Source organism: Ambystoma mexicanum, chromosome 2p (assembly GCF_040938575.1).
Source record: "Ambystoma mexicanum isolate Mex_15411 chromosome 2p, UKY_AmexF1_1, whole genome shotgun sequence".
NCBI classification, from domain to species: Eukaryota; Metazoa; Chordata; class Amphibia; order Caudata; family Ambystomatidae; genus Ambystoma; species Ambystoma mexicanum.
Genome location: NC_090923.1, coordinates 1484254373 through 1484275926, shown reverse-complemented (window position 1 = coordinate 1484275926; position 21554 = coordinate 1484254373). Strand labels below are relative to the sequence as shown.

General features: G+C 43.8%; 1 protein-coding gene across 6 annotated transcripts in view; it reads left to right on the top strand.

The window, feature by feature from the left end:
* The window catches only part of RHBDL1 (rhomboid like 1), a 1038041-nt gene that overhangs the window by 817212 nt on the left and 199275 nt on the right, over nt 1-21554 (top strand). For all 6 annotated transcript variants that reach the window (XM_069646126.1, XM_069646124.1, XM_069646123.1 and 3 more), the window contains one exon: nt 18091-18239. In XM_069646126.1, coding sequence (XP_069502227.1) covers nt 18091-18239 — 149 coding nt within the window. The remainder of the gene's footprint in view (nt 1-18090; nt 18240-21554) is intronic.

Here is a 21554-nt window from a genome sequence, read left to right as displayed (position 1 = left end):
GGGATTGTGGAGCGATGGTGTGTGATGGCTATCTATTTTAAATATGTATACTGCACGAGGGCACACTGAGTTAGTGGCACCGAATATAACCTGCCTTACCCTGCCTTGCTCAGGGCCTCAATTCCCCGATGAAACGAAGGGCGTTATTTCACCGCCTGGCGACATATCATCCTACAGTAATATTCTTACAGGAAACTCACTTTTTGCCAGCGGATAAATCTCGCCTGAATGATAAACTTTACCCAACCAAATTTTGCGCCTCTTCGGGGACAAAGAAATGTGGTGTGGCCATTATTTTAATTATTGACAATTCATAGAACTTGGCTGCATAGGGGAGGAAGATATGTTCTAGTGATTGCCACTTTATATGGAAAGAGGGTCACCCTATTATCGCTATATGCACCAAATGTTAATCAACATCAGTTTTTTGCAGCCATATCCGGGATATTGAATGAAGATGCTGAGGGTGACCTTATAATTGGGGGTGATTTTAACGCGGTGATTAACCCTTTGGTAGACAAGTCCCTCCCCCCCAACTTCAATAGAGAAGAAGAACTTTACTGCCCTGACCTCTCTCCTCAGGGAACACTCGTTGATTGAGGGATGGAGATTCTTTCACCAGGGTGAACGGGACTATACTTTTTTCTCTCCTGTGCACAGAGGGTTCTCTAGGTTGGACATGTTTCTTCTTTCCGATACCCTTATTGCCCATGTTACAGAAGTAGAGATCCTTCCAAAAGCTCTATCTGATCACGCCCCGGTATTGGTCTCCATGTCTCTGCCAAATGTGTCTCCAGTACCCCCTCGAACCTGGAGGCTGAATGAACTTGTGTTGTTAGACTCTCGGGCTCGCTCCTGCATTGCTAATTGCATAGACCAATACTTTGCAGACAATGATCCGGGGGAATTGGAATATGCAACAGTGTGGGATGCGGCGAAAGCTGTTATTAGTGGTCAGGTCATAACTCAAACAATTGAGCGTAGTAGAGTTCACAGACAGACCCAGACACAATTAGAGGCGCAGCTCCACGAGGCGGAAGAGGCACACAGAGGGAAGCCCTCTAGGCGGGCGCATAGAGAGGTCCGCATGGCACAGAAAGCTCTTGAAGCCCACCATATGAGCCGAGCAGCCTTAGGTATAATGCGCACAAAACAATACTACTATTCTAGAGGGAACAAGGCGAATCGTCTGTTGGCAGCTAAGCTTAGACAGCAGGCAAAATCGCAATCATATAGATTCTCTAAAAGACACTGAGGGGAGACAGGTGTTTACTGAATCAGGAAAGTTGCGAATTGTGGAGGAATTTTTCAGAGGCCACTCTGCCGCCCATGTAACTGACCCGCAACTAGCGAGGGAATTTATCCAGAAGGCTCATCTCCCGCAGATATCTTTGGACTTTCGGGAGTGCCTTGAAGCCCCAATAACCATGGAGGAGGTAGAGAGAGCAATTCACTTCCTTCCACTGGGTAAGGCCCCAAGGCCGGAAGGCTTTACCAACAAGTTTTATAAGACCTTTCGAGAGGAGCTAACCCCCCATTTAACGAAGTTATTCAACTCAGTATGGAAGGCGGGGGTGGTCACAGAATGATTTACTACACTGGTGCTGAAGCCTGGGAAAGATCCTACAGATTGTGCCTCTTATAGACCTATCGCACTATTAAATACGGATGCTAAATTAATGGGGAAAATAATAGCGAATCGCTTATGCCCGGTCCTCCCGTCATTGATAAATAATGATCAAACAGGCTTTATACACAATCGAGCTACCTATGACAATATACGCCGCGCTATCAATCTAATTGCCCTCACCCCAAAGATCCCAGGTGACTTGTCTCTGCTGTCCCTGGTCGCCCACAGTGCTTTTGATAGTATGTCTTGGGGGTATCTCGAATTAGTGCTACAGGGGTTTGGATTTGGTCCAGAATTCTCTAGGTTGATATTCTCAAATTTTCAAATCCTCTCGACTAAAATCAAAGTTAATAAGAACTGGACTCCCTTAATCGAATCAGCCAAAGGTACAAGGCAGGGTTGTCCTTTATCCCCATTGATATTTGCTTTAGCAATGGAGCCTTTTGCTCAACATGTTAGACTGCATCCAGGTATCCGAGGTTTTGAGGTGGAAGGACAATCCCATAGAATCGCGCTGTATGCGGATGATCTACTATGCTTTCTAAGGGATGCCCCTGATACACTCCCACCCCTCTTAGGTCTCTTAGATCAATTCGCCATGATATCTGGTTTCAAGATAAACCCTACTAAATTGGTGGGTATGCCCCTGTCTGGAAATTTGGATAAGCTACCAGGATTACGTACAATGACGAATTTCCCTTGGTCCTCCACAGAGATCCCATACTGGGCGTAAAACTGACCCCAACATATGCAGGCCTATACAGGGCGAACATTCCCCCTTTGTTTAAGGAATTGAAAGACTGGTTACAGCGATGAGACTCCCAGGAAATTTCATGGCTAGGCCGGATTAACGCAATTAAGATGACACTTCTCCCGAAATTATTATATGCCTTTCACTCCTTACCAATAGCCATCCCGGAATTTGAACTTAAAAAATCTCCAAAAGGAGATATACCAATTTATCTGGGGGAAGAAGAAGCCACGTATCCCTGGTAAACTCTTGACAAGGGGAAAGAAGTTAGGGGGACTAGGTCTTCCCTCACTACCACGTTATTATAGAGCAGTGCAGGTAGCTATAATGCTTTCTTGGAGGGACTCCCCAGATCCTCCTAAATGGCTAGAAATATAACAGGCCGCTGCTGCGCTCCCTTTGGCTCACCTTCCGTTTCTCCGGAAGGATGCGCGTAATTTTAAGACTGGAATACTACCAACCACCTTGTCCACCCTGATGAATTGGGACAAGGCACGATCACAGAGGGGTATTCCATCAGGGCTGGGGCCACTATCCCCTATTACCCAGAACCGGCTTTCACCCCAAGTCTTGTAAAGAAAATTTTGATCTCCCAGAGACGGAACGCTTTCGGTATATACAACTGCGCCACTGGCTTACTAATAGGGATACCCGCCGAGCAGCCCGAAGACCCCCCTAGGCATAGAATTGAAAATTCTTGAAGGCCATCAGTCCCATAAGATTTCTCTATGTTATAACTTTTAGAAAGAGCTTGCATAGAGGAGAAGCTCCCATATATGAGAGCTTGGGAGAGAGAGCTGGGCCTGGAGATTTCGGAAGAATCTTGGTAACGAATTTGGCACCGTACTCATACCAGCTCTCGTTGCACCCTCATAAAAGAAAATGCCATCAAAATCTGCTTCCGGTGGTATTTCCCCCCCAGAAGACTTCACTCCATTAATCCAGAGTATCCGGACACATGCTGGCACGGATGTGGCGAACGAGGAGACATGGCTCACATGTGGTGGCATTGCCGGATTATTCAGTCATATTGGTTGGAGATAAGGTCTAGAATTAAGGAAATCACAGGCTCCCTGCTTCCCATGGATCCCAGGGTGTTCTTGCTTGGGGATGCCCTGGAAGATGGATCCTTCCCTATTTCTGGACATAAGGCAAACCTAATCTCACACTTACGAGTGGCTGCCCGTATCACTAGAGCTAGATTTTGGAAAACGTAAGAAGGCCCACATCTAGCCTACTGGTGGTTGAAATTATGGGAATTGTTGGGTTTAGAGAAACTTACAGCAATATTAGAAGGGAAATTCACGAAATTCCAGAAGATCTGGTGCACCTTTCTAGATTTTGTCTCTGATAGAGAACATATGTACTTCCGACCACAACTCTTGAAGCACTTTATGAATTCTTGAATTACCCATGGTTTCACTGGCGTTGTATTTGCACACTTCAGATGGAGGAGATATCGCAATGGTAACTGCGTCTATGAATTTTTGATATTTCCTACTCCTCAATGAATTCCTGGTCTAGTCTGGTTAAAAGAGAGATCATTGACCCAATGAACTCAACTTTGTGAATGAATTCTTCCTTTTTTTTTTCTTTTTTTTTTTCTTTCTAGTTCTCTCTTCTCATCTTCTTTCTTATCACCCCAAATGAATTAACTGAGGAAGTAAGGTTTGGACATTTTATTATCCAACGCTAATATCTACATTAAGCCTATGAAATATTGAAGAATTGTTGAGATATGACTGTTCTATTAGCTTGTACAAGATGAATTCCAGATTGATAATTGTTATATTGTTCTTACATTGAAAATTAATAAAAATATCTAAACAAAAAAAAAAGGAGTGACTTATCTGAGGCAGTTTGACCATTCTGCTAGATTTCTTTTAGTCACTAATGCACTTCTTATTTTATGTCCTATATAACCAATTACGAAAGAGATACTTATTTTCTCTTTTGAGAAATGTGATTGTTCCACAATGTCATCCAGCCCTAGGGAGTACGTTGGGAGTCAATGATTTTCTTACTCCCTGTTCCCTTAAGCCATACATCAAGGCTGCACTGTGGCTAAGGAAACTAAAAGGTAAATCTTTGATTTAAATATATTTGTGAGAAATTTGATAAAGAAACTGTTTTAAGGCTTACATATTTGACTTTTGTTTTAGTGGCTGCTTTGATTGTATTCATAGTAATGTTTTGTTTTTACTTTTCCTGATCTTATTGTAGCAGCTTTTGGATTTTTATGTACTGTAATGTTTTTATGGGAAAATACATTTTCTGAAATAATGCTACAATGAATACAAGTGCCTTTCTCTGCAGCTTAGCTAATATACATGTTCTGATTTACACATTGCATTTCTCTCCTTCATCTTTCATTTGCATGTATACATGGATCTTCTGGTATCTCTCTTAGGAATCATTATATTAGCAACGTCTTGGATCTCTTCTAGGAGATAGTTTTACGAGCAACACATTGAAATATGTATATGGATCCGTGGGGAGGGTCTGTTACGTGCACCATGGTTAGGGGATTTGATAGAGGGTATGCTGGACCTCTCTGTGAGATCAACCTCTAACAGTGACATAAGGGGAAGGTTAGGACTAGTTAGGGATATATCGCTTGACCTCCAGGGGCGGATGTCTTTCATCTTGTCTAAAGTGGTATTGGATCTTGGTGGGAGGTTTTATCCTTTTTAAAATAATACTATTTTAGGAGAGAATTGGGATAGCTTTTCCTATCTCTTTCTAGAAAGCTACATTAGTTTATTCAGTCATGTTCACAGTATTCTCAGGAAGCTTGGAGCCAGAGCTAATACAATCAAAGCCAAATTACATTATTGGATTCATAAGTTAGACAAATATTGTCTAAGTAAATGCAAGGGATATATACATGTTGCATTCTGTTCAATAGTAAACATTTTCTACTTCTCCTAATACACATTGCTGACTGATTGTGCCCTCCCTGAGCTTCTTGTTTGAGCTGTGCCTGCCAGTCGCTAGTTCCATATTTTGGTCACTAAGTCTATACTTAGTGATTGCTTGCCCGTGCTTTTGGATTTTTACCAAAGTTAGGTTATCTGCATGTTTAAAATTATGCCCTAATAATCCACAGCATTCTAACCTATTGTGCTGTCCTAGTTCTGCTCTGCAGTATATTGTGCATCGCTTCTTTAGTTCCTGTTCTACATTGCTGGCAAGTTTCAACTTCTGTCTATGGTTTCCTTTGCTTTCAAACTGTGGGGTATTGCTGATGAATGACCACAATTATGTTGAAATATTGATCAAGAGATTGTTTGGATGGTTTTGTTGTTTGGTTTTGCAGTGCCTAGTACTGCAGGGAGTTTTGGTTACTGCTCTTGATTTGGCAGCAGAATTGTGCTTTTCGATTTTGTGAAGCAATGGTATTCTCCATAGTCCTGCTCTGCACCCATGCTTTGAGCAGATTCTATAAGCACCTGTAATGAGCTTGCTAGTGATGCCATTAGAAATTGCTTGTCCACTCATATCCCCACAGTTGGAAAATGCCTGCCTGCTTGAATTGCTCCAGAGGGCGCTGTTACTGCTAAATGTCTGCATGCCCACGCGGCCCTAAGGTGCCTGGCCTGAGAAAAATTCTTGCTTGTTCAAAATTCTCCAGAGGGTGCTACCAACCCTTCATGCCTGCCCCGTGCAATGTTCAGGTGGGTGCTACCATTGCAAAATGTCTGCCTGACCTCACTTCTCCCAAGAATATCACTGTGAAAACATATTTGTATGCCAAATCTGTCCCTGGGTGAACCCCCAACGAAGTCTACCTGCCCGACCAACCTACATGCTCCTAGAAACGGAACAGCTATCCCTCACCATCCCAAGTTACAACCCCCTGCACTCCCCCTGTGAGAGCAGCTCTAGACCCCGCTCACCGTACCATCACATCTTCCCCTTAAAACTTCCTCAACCAGAACAATCCCACTAACATTTACCCCATCTTCCCGCCATGCTCATGTACATCTTTACTTCCCTGTCCTACACCATTCCTACCCCCTTAAAAATCAACGCCCACCCTCACCTAGCACACCATCCTATTACACACCTAGGAGAAACCCAGCCATGTTTGGGTGTTGCACAATTTACCAGATTTAGAGCCAGACAGCATATCAGCCACATTCTCCTATCAACGACCTTTTGCATGGGTACAGTAGACCCTATACACCTCCTCTTCACATAAAACCTTCCTCACCACCTCCTCCCATTCTGGAAATGCAGCACGTCCTTCAACAACCACTGACTGAACAACCTAATTGCCTAAAAGGTGTTCTGCTGAAAGTATGACTACAAGGCTGCAGACATCTCCATAAAAGCTAACTCGTTTAATGATCGCATCAACAATGCAGGTTCCAACATCAAAGAACTCTTCTCTATCCTGAGAGAGCTTGAGACACCCATTCCGACCACCCCTCCCAAGCCTGCAGACAAAACCTGGTGCACTACCATTCAAGATGCCCTAGCACACAAAGGCACTCCCCTGCAAGTGAAAATCAGAAACAAAGAAAGCCAGCTTTGCCTCTAAAACACCCACCCTCACCACACTCAACCCCCCTTCGGTGGCCACACTCACCACATTTGCCCCGTTTAAGTTCAATAACGTCACACAAGAGAAAGTGCGTGCCACCATCCTTGCATTAAAACCATCAAATTGCAAAGGCTTAGGTAAGTGCAGTCTGTAATGTGCGGTCCGGCCATATAGTAAAGCTTTGGGCGCCCACATTGTCACCTATCATCACAAATTTTGTCAATGCCTCTTTCTAACCAATGAAGTCCCATCCAACATTAAAGTAAAATGGATCACCCCACCACTAAAAAAAAACATCCCTTGACGCTTTCATTCCTACCAACTCCCGTCCCATCACAACAGTCTCCTTTCGCCTCAATATACTAGACCGAGTGGCGTACACACAAGTACAGCACTTCCTAGAGCTCAATCATCTGCTTGGAAGGAGGCAATCAAGCTTCCGCCCCAAACAGTACAGAAACAGACCTCCTCGACCTAAGAAAAAAACAAATGGATACCATCAGGGACTCAGGCCATCTAGGCATTCTCCTATTACTAGACCTATCTGTCGCCTTCAACTCAGTCGACCACTCTGTCAGCACCTAGGCCAGCATTTCCACTTCTCTCCAGACGCCACCGCGTGGATGCAGTCTTTCCTCAGTGACCGGACCACTGGAGTTTTCATCAGGGAGGCTTCCGCTGATCATATCTCCGCCCCACTAGTAGTACCACAGGGATCCTGCCTCTCACCCACACTTTACAACACATATATCAAACCTCTCTTCGACCTTCTTGAGTCTTTGTGTGTGTCATCTACACTAATTATTCAGATGATACCCAAATACTCATCACTATCAACGGTAACTTCACCCAGGACACCAACACTATCAATTCCATTTACATCACCATATAGAATTGGATGGTCACACACAGTTTGTGCTTGAAAAATGAAAAAACGGAGCTCCTCATTGTTGTCTCCACCACCATCCCGGTCCAGAAACAGGTAAAACCTCTGGGAGTACACCTAGAAGCGGAACTAATCATGATGAAAAACACAAATGCTCTGGCATCCGCCACGGACTACATCTCACGTCTTATATCACTGAGCAGACCATTCCTGGCTCCCAACAACTGCCTCACGCTCACACGTGATCTCATCCTCTCAAAATTGGATTAACTTGGGCTTAAGTGCTCCAACCATATCTCTGCCATCAGACGAGAGATCCATTGGCTTCCAGCTAAAGCATGAATTGAGTTTAAAACCTTATCACTTGCGAATAAGTACATTAATAAAGAAGCACCCACCTATCTCAAAGTCACACTCTCTCAGAAACCCACAGGTCGAGTACTTAGATCCAATGCCAGTATCTTCATGATCACCCCCCACCCCCCACTTTAGGAGCAAAAGGGCTGGTGGCTTTAGCTTCAGGGTTACTGATCCTGCCCTCTGGAACACCCTCCCCATGGATATCAGAAATGAGCAGTCGTATAATGCATTAAAAAACATTTTTAAAAGTGTCTTTTCAACAAGTATGATTGATGTTTGAAAACCATTATAACCTGCTCTACGTTCTCTGTAACAAACGCTGTGATACTCCAGGTTTTGGACATTATATACATGTCATAAACTAAAATAAAATATACATAAAGTACCTGCTGGCAGAGAGGGAGGTGCAGAATTTCCATTGGAGATTTGTCCCATTCTGCATGGTATTTTTTTAATGGTGAACCCCTCACATTACTCCCATATAGGAGGAAGGGGATAATGGTGTTGTCAAAAAGCCTAAGCATTAACTTTACAGGTGGATTGAAGTAAGATACTTGCTTCCTGGTCGCGCAGAATACAAAGAGGTTTTTTCTTACAGTGTTTTTGTTGCCAGTTAATAAATCCCAGATATGCTTATTCTGAGGCCTAGGTAAATGCAGTCTGTAATGTGCTGAACTTCATTTTCATTAAGGAATCGTTTTAAAGTGTTGCTATCGCTCCTTGCTTTATTCTGGAATGCCATGAGTTTGGTCATTTTAAGGTTCACCTCTAGAACCCAGGTCTGGCAGTGTTCTTCATGGAGGTTAAGCTTGCATTGGAGTCCTTCCTTGGTGGGGGCCAGAATGATCAGACCATCTGCATCTACCAGAAGTTGTATTTCTGAGCTATTCAGTTTAAGACCTGCAACCTGAAATTCCTCTAGTTACCTCTGGAGGTCATTGGTATAGATATTCAACAGGGTTGGGAGGAGGTTGCACCTTTGCCTCACTCCTTTTTCCTGTTAAAAGCATGCAGTTTTCAGATTGTTAATCTTCTCCTTGCAGCTGATTGAGTTACACATGGATTTAATGATGTCATAAGTCCTCCCCCCTATTCCAACCAGCAGCCATTTGCGGTGTAATGCTCAGTACTAGAGTGAATCAAACACTTTAAAGAAATCTAAAAAGCAAGCAAATATTCACCACCCCCTGTTTTTTTCTTTAAATATTTGCTGCAAGGTGAAACTATGGTCTGTAGTTCAGTGTTTGGGTAGGAATCCTATCTGATTCTTATGTATGATGTTACTGTTGATTAGGAAGTTCAGTATTTTTTGGTTCATGAGGCTGCATAATAGTTTGCTGAGGTTACTGTTTACCAACATAACCTAATAGTTACTTGCAGCCCGGGCATCACCATCTTTGTAGATAGAAGTGATGAAGACTTCAGACCAAGTGCCCCGATTGTAGAATGATATTGAATAGTTTCATTAGTGCTTTTTGGATTTGGTATAAACTATGCTTGCATCCCATTTAGTATTATTTCTGAGCCACCATAAAACCTTCTTTTAATTCCTCAATTCTATGTCAAGACGGAGGCGAGCATTAAGCTTCATCTTCTTTTATTTTCTCTCTCCAGCAGTTTCAACAAATAATAACTTTGTAAACTTTCTTTTTAAAAATAACTTTTTTTTTTAGAAAACTTCAAGTCCCATCATTCCTGTAGTCCTTTAGTCTCTGGCCATGTGACCTAGTCCTTCCTGTTCCTCTGTCCTTCCTCTTCTTTTCCTACTCTCCAGAGATAAGTGCCATTTCATTCAAGGTCCATAATATTGTTATGTCTTGATGGTGATTCGACACTGATTTAATGATACGTTAATACTGAATGCATAGTAGTATGCCCCAGAGGTGCGCGTGTGGCGCAGCAGTATATTTGGCATAAATATTCAAGTGTGAGGAGTCTGCAGCCCTGTGCCGCACTACCCGGCACCTCGCGGGCTCGCAGATCTCCTCACAGCATGCGTAGGTCCCCGCGGTGCTGCGATCGCACCTAGGAGCGGGTTCGCCCCCACCCTCGTGGGGGCGGATTGAAGCGCGAGCAGGAAATCCCTTTCCCGATCGCGTAACAAGGGGAAGCCCCCACCGTCGGAGGGGAGGAGCGCGATGCGAGCAGAAACCTCTGGTCCCAGCCGCGTACGCGAGGAGCGGTAGCCCCCACCCTTGTGGGGGAGGAGACACAGCACACGAGCGCGGCTCGTGTTGAGGGATTCCCTCAAAAAATTACACAGGCTAAAGGGAGCGAAACGCTCACCAGGAGAGCCCCCACCCTTGGGGGGCAGAGCCTATCAAGAAAGGCTCTGTGTGAAGCTTCTAATTCAGGAAGCAGATACACGACACGATACTACGGAGCAAGAATAAGCTCTGCTAAAGTTGTTTTGCGAATATACGCTTAAAGAAAAAAGCATTACTAAATCATTTTAAAGTGTATTTTTACACAAGGGAGACTAGAAGAGTCCCTGGAGACACTGCACATCATCTACTTGATGCAGAAAAGATGCAGCCTCACAGGAGTGGATCAGTGGACGTGCCACTACACCTGCAAAGGTAGTATCAGGCACCTGACAGCACTATCATGTCCAATTTTGAGTGGAGTGAGGAGGAGGAGGCAGTCTATCAAGAAGACTTAGCCTATAGTTTTAAAGAAGTGCTAGGAGATTCACTCACAGAGGCAGTGGCTCAGGGAGTTAAACCCCTATAGGAGAGACTCCATACCATTGAGCTATTTTTGAGCCAGAAAGAAAAGAGCTCTGAAGAAAGCACGTCAACTAGGGTCACAACAAAGGGCCCAAAGGGGTGTATCAAGGCCCGGAAGAGCAAAGACTCTTCTGACCCCCCGGGACAAATGGAAGGGGCAGGTACTATGGTATATATGAAGCGTTCATGAAAAAATCGCAGGTGCCGAGCCTCGAGACCCCCTACCCAGGGGACGATAATATGGGCAACATAGAGGAAGGTTTGCCTGAAGAGGAACCACCGGAATCCCTGACCTCTTCACAAGAGGAAGCAGATAATGAAGGGGACGAGGAAAGCCAACCTCCTCCGAAGAAAAGGTTGAGAAAGATGAACAATTTAGAAGAGGAGGAAACCTCTGATATGTTCCAACCTGAAGACATCAGGAACCCTATCTCATCCGAATGGTTACTCTCACCGAGGGTCACAAAATATATGACGCAAAGGCTGAGAAAGGCGCTAGAGAAGGAAGTCAGGCAGAGGATGAGACCAGAATGTCCGAGACCAGATTTACCGGGCAAGGTGGCAGAAGCCTCGGGACTCGACCCAAAGATGCTATCTTTCGTCTCTAAGTCTAACAGAGACCCCAGGAAAGGTATAAACCATTCTTGGAAAAGCTGCCAAGAAAAGGTCCTCGACATAGCTGGGCGGCTAGCAAAAATTATGGACCTGGCAGAGCGGGCGAACAACACTGGGGAGCAAGTGGACCCAGGAGTCCTAGCAAACTGGGCGCAAAGAGCCGTAGGACTTTTAGGCAATGCAAATTGTGCAATCTCATCCAAACCCAGGAGAAGGCTCCTGCTTAAGATCGACAACAAAATAGGAGATTTATCATCATATGAGGTAGGCAAGGCAGTGCAAGGACTCTTGTTCGGCAAAACTTTTGGCAAAGAAATGGGGAGATTCGTGGGAACCTATACCTCCTTAGAAAAGGCCCAAGCGTCAATGAAGAAAATCTTCCCCGGAGAGTTTTTGGCGGGACCGTTCGGTCCAGAGGCCGAGCGGCCGGTCGCTATCAGGCGTTCAGAAGGCCTCAAGGAAACAGAAATAACTACTGGGGGAACAGACAGCCAGACTCATTCTTCCCGCCAAGAGGTCGCTTCCCTAGAGGAAGGCGAGGCAGAGGACAGGGAAGAGGACACAACTTCCCCACAGGTGAGAGTTTTCACGTACCCACCAGTTGGGGGGGAGGACAGCCATATTCTGGCAGAATTGGCGCGCGCTTTCCAGCAACGCCTGGGTTCTGCAGATGGCGAAAGGTATGCGCATAGAATTTACAGAGACCCCCACGCAATGTCAAACACCCCGTCCTCTAGCCGCGACGCAAATAGAGAAAGGGCTTTTACATGCAGAACTACAGAAGCTAGCAGAAAAGCAAGCGATAGAACCATGCGAAACATATCCAAAATTTGTGGGCAACATGTTTCTGGTCCACCGAAAAGACAAAGTAAGGCCAGTGATAAATCTAAAGAACATGAATAGATGGGTAGTATACAACCATTTCAAGATGGAAGGGACCCATCAGCTCAGAGATACACTCCGACAAGACAACTAGCTGGCGAGGATAGATATGAAAGATGCCTATCTGACGATTCCAGTACACAGAGATTTTCGCCCCTTCCTGGCGTTCAACTGGGACGGGCAATTATGGCAAATTGCCACAATGCCGTTTGGGCTAGCATCAGTGCCATGGGCATTCATGAAGATCATGAAACCAGTAGCAGCAGCGACCAGGGAGAAAGGAATATGTATGATTATATATCTAGATGACATCCTTCTGATGGCCAGCTGCAGAGAGACACTCCTCTATCAGGCCGATTGGGTAGTGAAACTCCTGTCGTCCCTGGGATTCCTAGTGAACCAGGAGAAATCAGAGATGAAACCAACCAGGAGGTCAGAGTTCCTAGGTTTTATCGTGGATACCACGTCAGCAACCCTAGAACTTCCAAACAGAAAGATAAGAGACATAAAGAGAGAATTAAGAACAGCAAAACACTCATATCACTCTGCACAATAGTTGGAGTAGTAGGCCTATTGGCAGCCTCGATACAAGTGATATTTCCAGGTCCGCCACACTATCGAGCTCTGCAAAGGCTGAAAATAAGACACCTGCAACAGGGTCTGCATTATCACCAGTTAGTACTCATCGACCAAGAATCCAGGACAGAGCTGCAGTGGTGGCTGGCGAACAAAGAAGCATGGAACGGGAGAGCCATATTCGGCGACCGTCCAGACCTGATATCAGAATCGGATGCCAGCAGAGCAGGCTGGGGAGCCCGATGCGGAGATCTCCAGACAGGAGAGAGGTGGAGCTCGGAAGAACTCCAGCTACACATCAACTGTCTGGAACTGTTAGCCGGATCCTTTGCGATCAAGGCTTTTATGAAAGGAAAAGTGAACTCTTGTATTTTGTTGAAAATGGACAACATTTCAGCAGTCAAGTACATCAATCACTTAGGAGGGACGAGATCCAAATTACTGGCGGAAATAGCCAAGGATTTTTGGCACTCCTGCCTGGAATCAGGAAATTCAGTAGTAGCCGAATACCTGCCGGGGTCGCTGAATGTAATAGCGGACTGGAACTGCAGGTACCTCTCAGACTCCAGCGATTGGATGCTGGATCAGGAAATATTCCGACGGCTGGAAGAACGTTGGGGTCCGATTCACACAGATCTGTATGCGTCCAGACTGAGCGCATAGAAAGAAAGATTCTTCAGCTGTAGATTAGATGCTTTCCTGCAAGACTGGAGAGAGCAGACACTCTACGCTTTCCCGCCATTCATAATGATGAGCAGAGTATTGGCAAAAGTGCGCAGAGAAGCGGCAAGCCTGATAATAGTAGCTCTGATATGGAAATCTCAAGTATGGTTCCCGACGCTCATGGAACTGTTAATAGACTACCCAAGACTACTACCCCAAGGAGTGAGCCTGCTCACGGACCACGTTGGGTCATATCACCCTCTGAGAGTGAAGGGGACACTGCCGCTGATGGCGTGCAAGATAGCAGGAGACGCTGGAATCTCCTGGGAATTTCCGCGCAAGCTGCAAGCCTCATTGCAGAGTCACGGGCACCCTCAACAAGAAGGAACTACGACGCAGCTTGGAATAGGTGGTTGACATGGTGCAGAAGGAGAAATATCATCCTGTTTCTGCCCCTCTAGTCGAAATACGAAATTTCTTAGCGGAACTTCTGCAAAATTGCAAAGCTTACAGGACTATAGGAGACTATAGCTCTGCAATTTCAGCAGGACACCTGCCTTTAGAAGGCATACCAATAGGGGAGAACGTAACTGTGATAAGACTGCTAAAAGGGATAAGATTTAGGAATCCACCACAGCCGAGGTACGAAGTATTATGGGACGTATCCGTAGTATTGAAGCTACTAGCAGATTGGCCCAATAACAGACCTATTCCTAGGACAGTTGTCTGGAAAACTAGCTATGCTCCTGTGCATGGTAGTATGCAGGAGAGTAGCAGACTGAAAGCAATGGAAATAAATAGAAAGACATACGGGCCAGAAGGAGTGACATTCAACCTAGCCAGAAGGACAAAAACAGATTCTTCTACAATCACATACCCATACATGCAATACCACCCGAAGTGGTGTGTAGCCACATGTATAAAGGAATATGAAAGTAGAACAGCAGAGCTGAGGCCAGTAGGGACAACTCAACTGCTAATAGCGCGCAGGAAACTGCACAAAGGAGTAGCAACAGCCACTATAGCGCGATGGGTCAGAGACATCATGAGTCTTGCAGGCATTGACATGTCTAAGTTTGGAGCGCATTCAGTCAGAGGTGCGATGGCCTCAAAAGCGTTAGGGCAAGGCGCAGCTTTGCAGGACATCATGAAAGCAGCAGATTGGGCTAGCGATACAACGTTTAGGACGTTTTATTTTAGATCAATCAACACGATAGCGGAAATAGTGGTAAGAAGCTTTGAACAAGCTTAATGCTCGCCTCCGTCTTGACATAGAATGAAGATTCCCCCTGCTAATAGCGCAGGGAGCTCTTGATTTTATTAAAGACAAGGAGGCGAGCATTAAATTCCCGGCCCAAATACACAAAGATGATGCAAGAATAAAGTAAATGAAGCGATGCACTGCTTATAATTACCATGATTATTCCTTCCAGAATAGGGTGTATATTCCCCGCCCTAACATATACAATTTGTCTTTTGTAAATAGGAGATGAGCAAAAGAACAGCTGAAAGCCTTAAAGAGAACATGTTGTCCGGAGTGAGCCCGCAAGTTCAAATGTGAGAGTCCGATCCAGCATAAAGCAGGAAGTTCAAAACAAGTTGACCAGTTGGTTACGCAGTTGGGAAAGAATGCAGTTCGAAGAGGTAGGACAGAGGAACAGGGAGGACTAGGTCACGTGGCCAGAGACTAAAGGACTACAGGAATGATGGGACTTGATGTTTTCTAGAAAAAAAAAGTTATTATTTGTTGAAACTGCTGGAGAGAGAAAATAAAAGAAGATGAAGCTTAATGCACGCCTTCTTGTCTTTAATAGAATCAAGAGCTCCCTCTTCATTGTTACAGGTTTGGCTGTGTGGTTTTGCTGGTCTTTCATTTCACTTATAACGTAGATGGTTGATCCCATTTACCAATTCACACAATATCTCAGCTATGATTGAGGTTTTTGATGTTTGTAAGTCAACATGGGACGATCTTAGGGTCTTGATGTATCAACTTTTCTTACCAGGGTATGGAATAGAAGACGGAAGTTTCTGGAATAAGTAAATGGTCATTATTTATATGATGTTTATGATGTAGCTGTTCAGCATTTCTTTATTAAGGTTTTGATGTGATGATGGCGGCTTTGCAATAGGTCTATGGGCCTCGTTATGAGTATGCCGGTCCGGTAACAACGGTGCCAGTAAGCTACCGGCACCATTGTTACCAGACCGGCACACTCAGAGTTCTGGGTGCCGTCCCGCCCACCAGGTCTGTCCTGATGGGCGGAATGGCACCCGCCCGCAGACTTTGACAGATGCAGGTGCATCCGTCTTCCCCATTCCCATTGAGTCCTTTGGGACTCAATGGGAACCGGGAGTTACTTTTTCCGGCGCCTGGCTTCAGGGACCGCTGGGGCTGTAATGCCCCGGTAATTCCCAAAAGCCAGACACCGGAAAAAATGCACAACTCCGGCAGCAGCCTGCCGTTTTTACTTGCACGGCTACTGCTAGGGTTGTAATGACCCCCTCTCTGTGTATTCTAGCCTTTTTATTTTATTTTGAATATGGTGCTATTTTATTTTTTCAATATGGTTTTAATTGAGCTAATTATGCGCTGTTTATGATATTTTCTATCACAATACTTAGGGTTAAAATTCATGTGTATGTTGTGGTGTTTTACTGCACGTGATAGTTTTATGGATTGGTATTTTGAAATAAACATTAACAACAGCAACAACATATATCATGTCTCATATTTGTTTTCCGCATTCCCCAGAGTTTCCAGTAGGAAAGGCTGAGAATTGCACCCGCTAACTGAGCCAGTTTCATAGTCATATATTCAATGTGTTTGTCCCTTATTGTAGATGTATATTCCCTGTGTGTGCAAACATATTTTGAGTGAAGCTCAGGGTCCCTGGGGCCTTGTGTTTTTGATTAGACCAGTTGCTAAGCTTTTGTTTAGGTTTTTACAGTCCTTTCCAAACCATGTATCCATTTGGTCATTGTGTTTCATATGTTTTTTAAGGTGATGAGTATTTTATTTACATCTCTGACAGCTTCATTTGTGTGGGCACTGGTTTTATTGATGTTGGAATGGAGAGGAGAGATGAATCAGTCTTTACGCTCTTCTTCCATCAAAATGAGGAGGGAGGTTGTACATTTTCTTTGGAGGCAGCATTCTCATTGCGCATGGTTTTTTTATCTAAACAAAATCAGTTCCCAATGATCTGAGAGTGGTGAATGTTTATTGGCAATCAAGGCATTGATTTCAGAGTGGGATTAGTCAGTAATAGCATAATTGATTGTGTTGTTGCCCCCAGTTGAATTGAAAGCAAATTGTCCTAGGGTATCACTTTTAGTCCTCCCATTCAAGATGTGTTGGCCTACACTCCGTCACAGGTTTAGTAACTTCTTACCATTTGAGTTAGTGGTATTGCCATAGCTATTTGGTAAATGGGCTATCCTGGTAGGGTGTATACCCTGATAATACATCCTGGATGTTCCACATTGTGGCTGTGAAATATTTCATGGTTGCTGTCTAGGTTTGAAATACTTGTTAACAATAAAGTACTGATAGGAGTAGGCATGTCCCTCACCACGATTGTGAAATACAGCACTGTACAGTCCCTAAAGCTCCCTCTCCATCATTGAAACATTAATATATTTCCTCAGGGCTATGCAGTCATTTCGACCATATAAGGTAGGAGGTGGCAAAAGGGTTCCCTAAAGAGAAGATCTACTGTCAAGGCATTTGTTAGTCTGGATGACGGCCCCTGTTCTGTGATTCCGGCGGGATACAACAAAAAAGAGAAATGACAGGGAGACTCATTCTCCCACTGGGAATGGGTTTATATCCTATCTCCAAAATGCATAACCACACCAAGAATAATAAACTCTTCCAGCTTCCAACAAGATCTGTGAGCAGATCTTTCTTTCTACTGCAGGCCCCAGCGCAGCCTACGACTGAAAGCCTGGGGTGAGATACCATGACATGAACACAATGTGTGAGCATGGGGAAAACCTGGTATACTAGACCATGACGTACATTAAACCTAGGTCCGTTACAGGATGGCTGCAGTTTGGATGACTATTGGCAGGATATCACAGGACCCTTCTTACTGGAATAGTAGAGTTGATATGTGTCAATACACGGTTTCTATTCCCTCTAGTCCCCACCAGGGTTTGCTTTGAACCTTATGTACTTCTGCCACCTTCGGAGCTCTCAATCCTTCATCCTTTCCTCTCCAGAAGTTCCACTCTTCCACAGCCTCTCACATTGAAAGCTCTCTCATTTCCCTAGAGGAATTGTTCTTCTTCTATCCTCTTCACTCCAAAGATTCCCCCTGTATCCTCGAGGGACAGAAGTGTGTTTATTGTTCTGGTTTTGGACCCTCCTTGTGTACTGTTTTACATTGCAGTTCATTATCTTTATGATCTTCCTTCTGACCTACACACTTTTTCGTTCTGCAGATCATTGTATTTCTGTGCTATGGAGCCAAGATGAACAAATGGGTCCTGCAGACGTACCACCCAGAGTACATGACAAGTCCCCTTGTCTATCACCCAGGGCACCGGGCGCGAGCATGGCGATTCCTCACCTATATGTTCATGCATGTGGGGTAAGTGCGCAGATGGATCTGGATGAACATCAGAGTTGGAAAGCAAACCCAGTACTGATGTCTGTTGCTGTATGTAACAAAGAATAAAAGATTATTCATTGTTGGCTTTTTCTTTCTCAAATACAGAACCTTCATTCTAATTTGTAAGGGTTTGGAGCAGGCCGACGTGTCTCATGGCTCCCCTTTACTCATGCTCACAATTGTTGTATTTTGTTTTGCAAGAACTTTAGGAAATTGTGACATTTTCAAGGATTGATTTTCATTGAAGCTCAATTTTTTAAATATTGACACTGTCAGTAATGTAATATTCAGCTGACATCAGCTTTGAATCTGCAGTGGATGTAAGCATAAAACTAGGACAGTTGGAGAGAGATGGGGAAAAAGATAACATCACATCCATTAATTCCAGAAATTGCAGAATTGCTAGACTTTCTATAATGCTGGAATGGGTAGGAGGCAAGGCCACATCTGATACTGTTCTGTGTTCTCAAGGTTTTGGTGGGGGGGGGGGGGGGGTCATGGAGCTAAGGTAATTGGGATATCATGTTGTGTCACTGTGGTTTGGGCTGCAGTGAGTTGGATTTCATGCAGTGTTGTTGGTGTTTCTATAGGTGGTGAGTGGTAGAAGTGAGTTAAATATTTTTACGTATTGTTCCTTTTTGTAACAGAGTGGCTTTGCTGCATGGAAAAACACATTCATCTAAAAGAATCACTTAACATCTTTACAACCAACCATTTCTTCGCCATCTACAGCTCTGCAAAATTTCAAACCCATCTTTCACTCCGCCTTTCCTCCCTGCATCCTCAAATGTAGGTCTTTCTTCAAGTAATGCAATGCTGTTACCAGGGGTGGACTTGCCTATAAGTAACTCTGGAGGTTCCCCAGTAGGCCTATGCACCCTGGGCCTCTTTTGTGTGGTATTTCCAAATGTTCCCCTAGGAAAAGGGCTGTACTCGTTGAAATGTGTAATATGGGGCCACCATGAACATTCTTCCAAGGCCTCTTTTGGCACCCAGTCCATCTCTGGCTGTTACAAGTCAAGCCTACTTCAGAACACAAGAATAGCAGGCTTGGGTGTTCAATAGTTTGTCCACCCTGAAATAGGTCCTTTTCTGTATTTAATGGCATGTCAGTTCCCGATTCTTCTTCTTCTGCAAGTTCAAAGGAGTCACAGATTGTAAACCTCCCCCCAACGATCCTGGAGGAGGTATAGCATCCCCCTGACCCTAGGCCATTTACACGTCTTGTTCCTCCAAAATGCTACTATTGTTAGCTTTCTTAAAAGTAGCAACAACTAAATGACCTTGTTGTTATAGGATTTCATCTGTAAGATTCCCCAAACAAGGTACTTTAATATAACCACCTGAGGTCTCTGGGAGCTTGTTTTTCTTAAGATGCTATCCATAGTCTCTAAAGCCACCTCCCAGTGTTATCTGATTTTAGGAACACTATAATTGATCTGGGTCCATTATACTATCTCTTTATACAGACCTAAACAATCTGCTGACATCTGGGGCATCATCCTTCTCAATTCCACATGGAGTGTGATACCACCTTAGCATAATATTGTAATTAACTTCCTAAAGCTCCAAATAGAAGAGGTCCTTCTGGACCAGCTATGTTCTCAATCCACATCTGACAGATCTCTCCCTAGTTCACTGTTCCAGCTGCTTATATAAGGCTTATATCCTCTAGTTTTCCTTTTTCACCCATTGATCGATCATTAGACCAATTAGCTGATACTACCCTCAAGGCAGTTAAGTCTCGCAAGAGTGATTGTTTAAACACCACTCATGATTATTCTTGTCCCACAAAAAAAAGCACATAGTAGCATAATTTCTGATAGAAGTGTTGAACAATTCGTTATATTCCTGCTAGAGAAATTGATTTGGTAAAGTAGACGGATTCACTAACTTGTTCTATACAATGTTGCACCTCCTTCATCCAGGTAATAGTTGGCCAAGCCCTATTATTCATCATAGTTGTCATTATTGGTGCCAGCATGAACATTGCACCAAACTCCTGCCCATTTTACATTACAATATAACATGTGTGACTTTAACTATTTTTTTTATCATAAGTTATGTGATATTTCTGGGCAATTCGGTTGATTTTGTTTAGGCACTGCACTCACCCTTTATCCTACACATCTATTCTGTCCCCTTGTTTTTGTATAAAGCAAAGGTTTATATTATTAAGATGTTTCACAATCATTTTGTGCTTGGTTGGGTTGCTCAAAAGGAGCATAAAATATTAATTAAGATTATTTAGAAGTATTTTCATACTGGAATATACACTGTATTCTTTGGGTTGATTTAGTACAAGCGGTCAAAGTGTATTCTTTAATTCAGTATTCCTATTTTTGATAGGTACTGTAACACTGGTTCAAGAGCCAATTCGTCTTCCACAAATCCCAGTCCAAGTTCATGATGCAGTGCATAATTTGGGACTGGTAGCCCTAGCATATTTCTAAAAAAACAGTTTCTACAAATACTAGTTTTGAAGCCTCTGCAAATCCTCAGATAGAGACCCCCGTATTTAGCAATTAACTTCACTTTCAATGTGTATACCCTTAATAACATGTGAGTTGGTTGTGCAGTTAACATTTTTGAAAACTAAACAATCCCTGTTTCATTTTTGATACTTATTTGTCTACTTGTGCATGCCCTTTAAGGGACGAGGAAAAGAAAACGGATGCCCAAACAGTGTTCCTGTTCTCTTTTTCAAGTATCTGGGAGAGATTTTCAGAATAATCTTTCAAGTGAGCACAATTTGGATCTGAATGGAACTGATCTGTCCATCAGGAGTCGCCTTTTTCAGATGAAGCTTCACCATTAAGTGGAGTTATTCTCCTGCCTCAAAGATTAAATGGCACTGGTAAATTTGGAGGTGGCTTACCATACAATCACCAGATTTCGTTTTTATGTTTCGCAATAAGCTCCTCGATACTTAGTTCAATGTTCTTTCATTCAGGCAGGCTTGGTCTCCTCATTCACGATAGTGATCACAACCAGTGTCAACATGAAAGGATTGGGATTCATAATGGGAGTTCAAATGTATCATGGTTCTCCACCCATGAAATCATGTCAGCTTTTGAATTTGAGCAAACCTATAGCAGTATTCAAGGCTATCCTAGCCTTTCCCACTTACAACCTAACAGGACAATAAACCTTCCAGAGTTTGTCAAATTCAATAATTCAGTGTCTACAGTTCGTGATTTGGAGAATGAATTGTGGGACCTATGTGCTCTGTGGATGTCAAAGGAAAGACATCCACAGCCACGTGCCATTCCTCCTAAAAATCATAGATAAAGT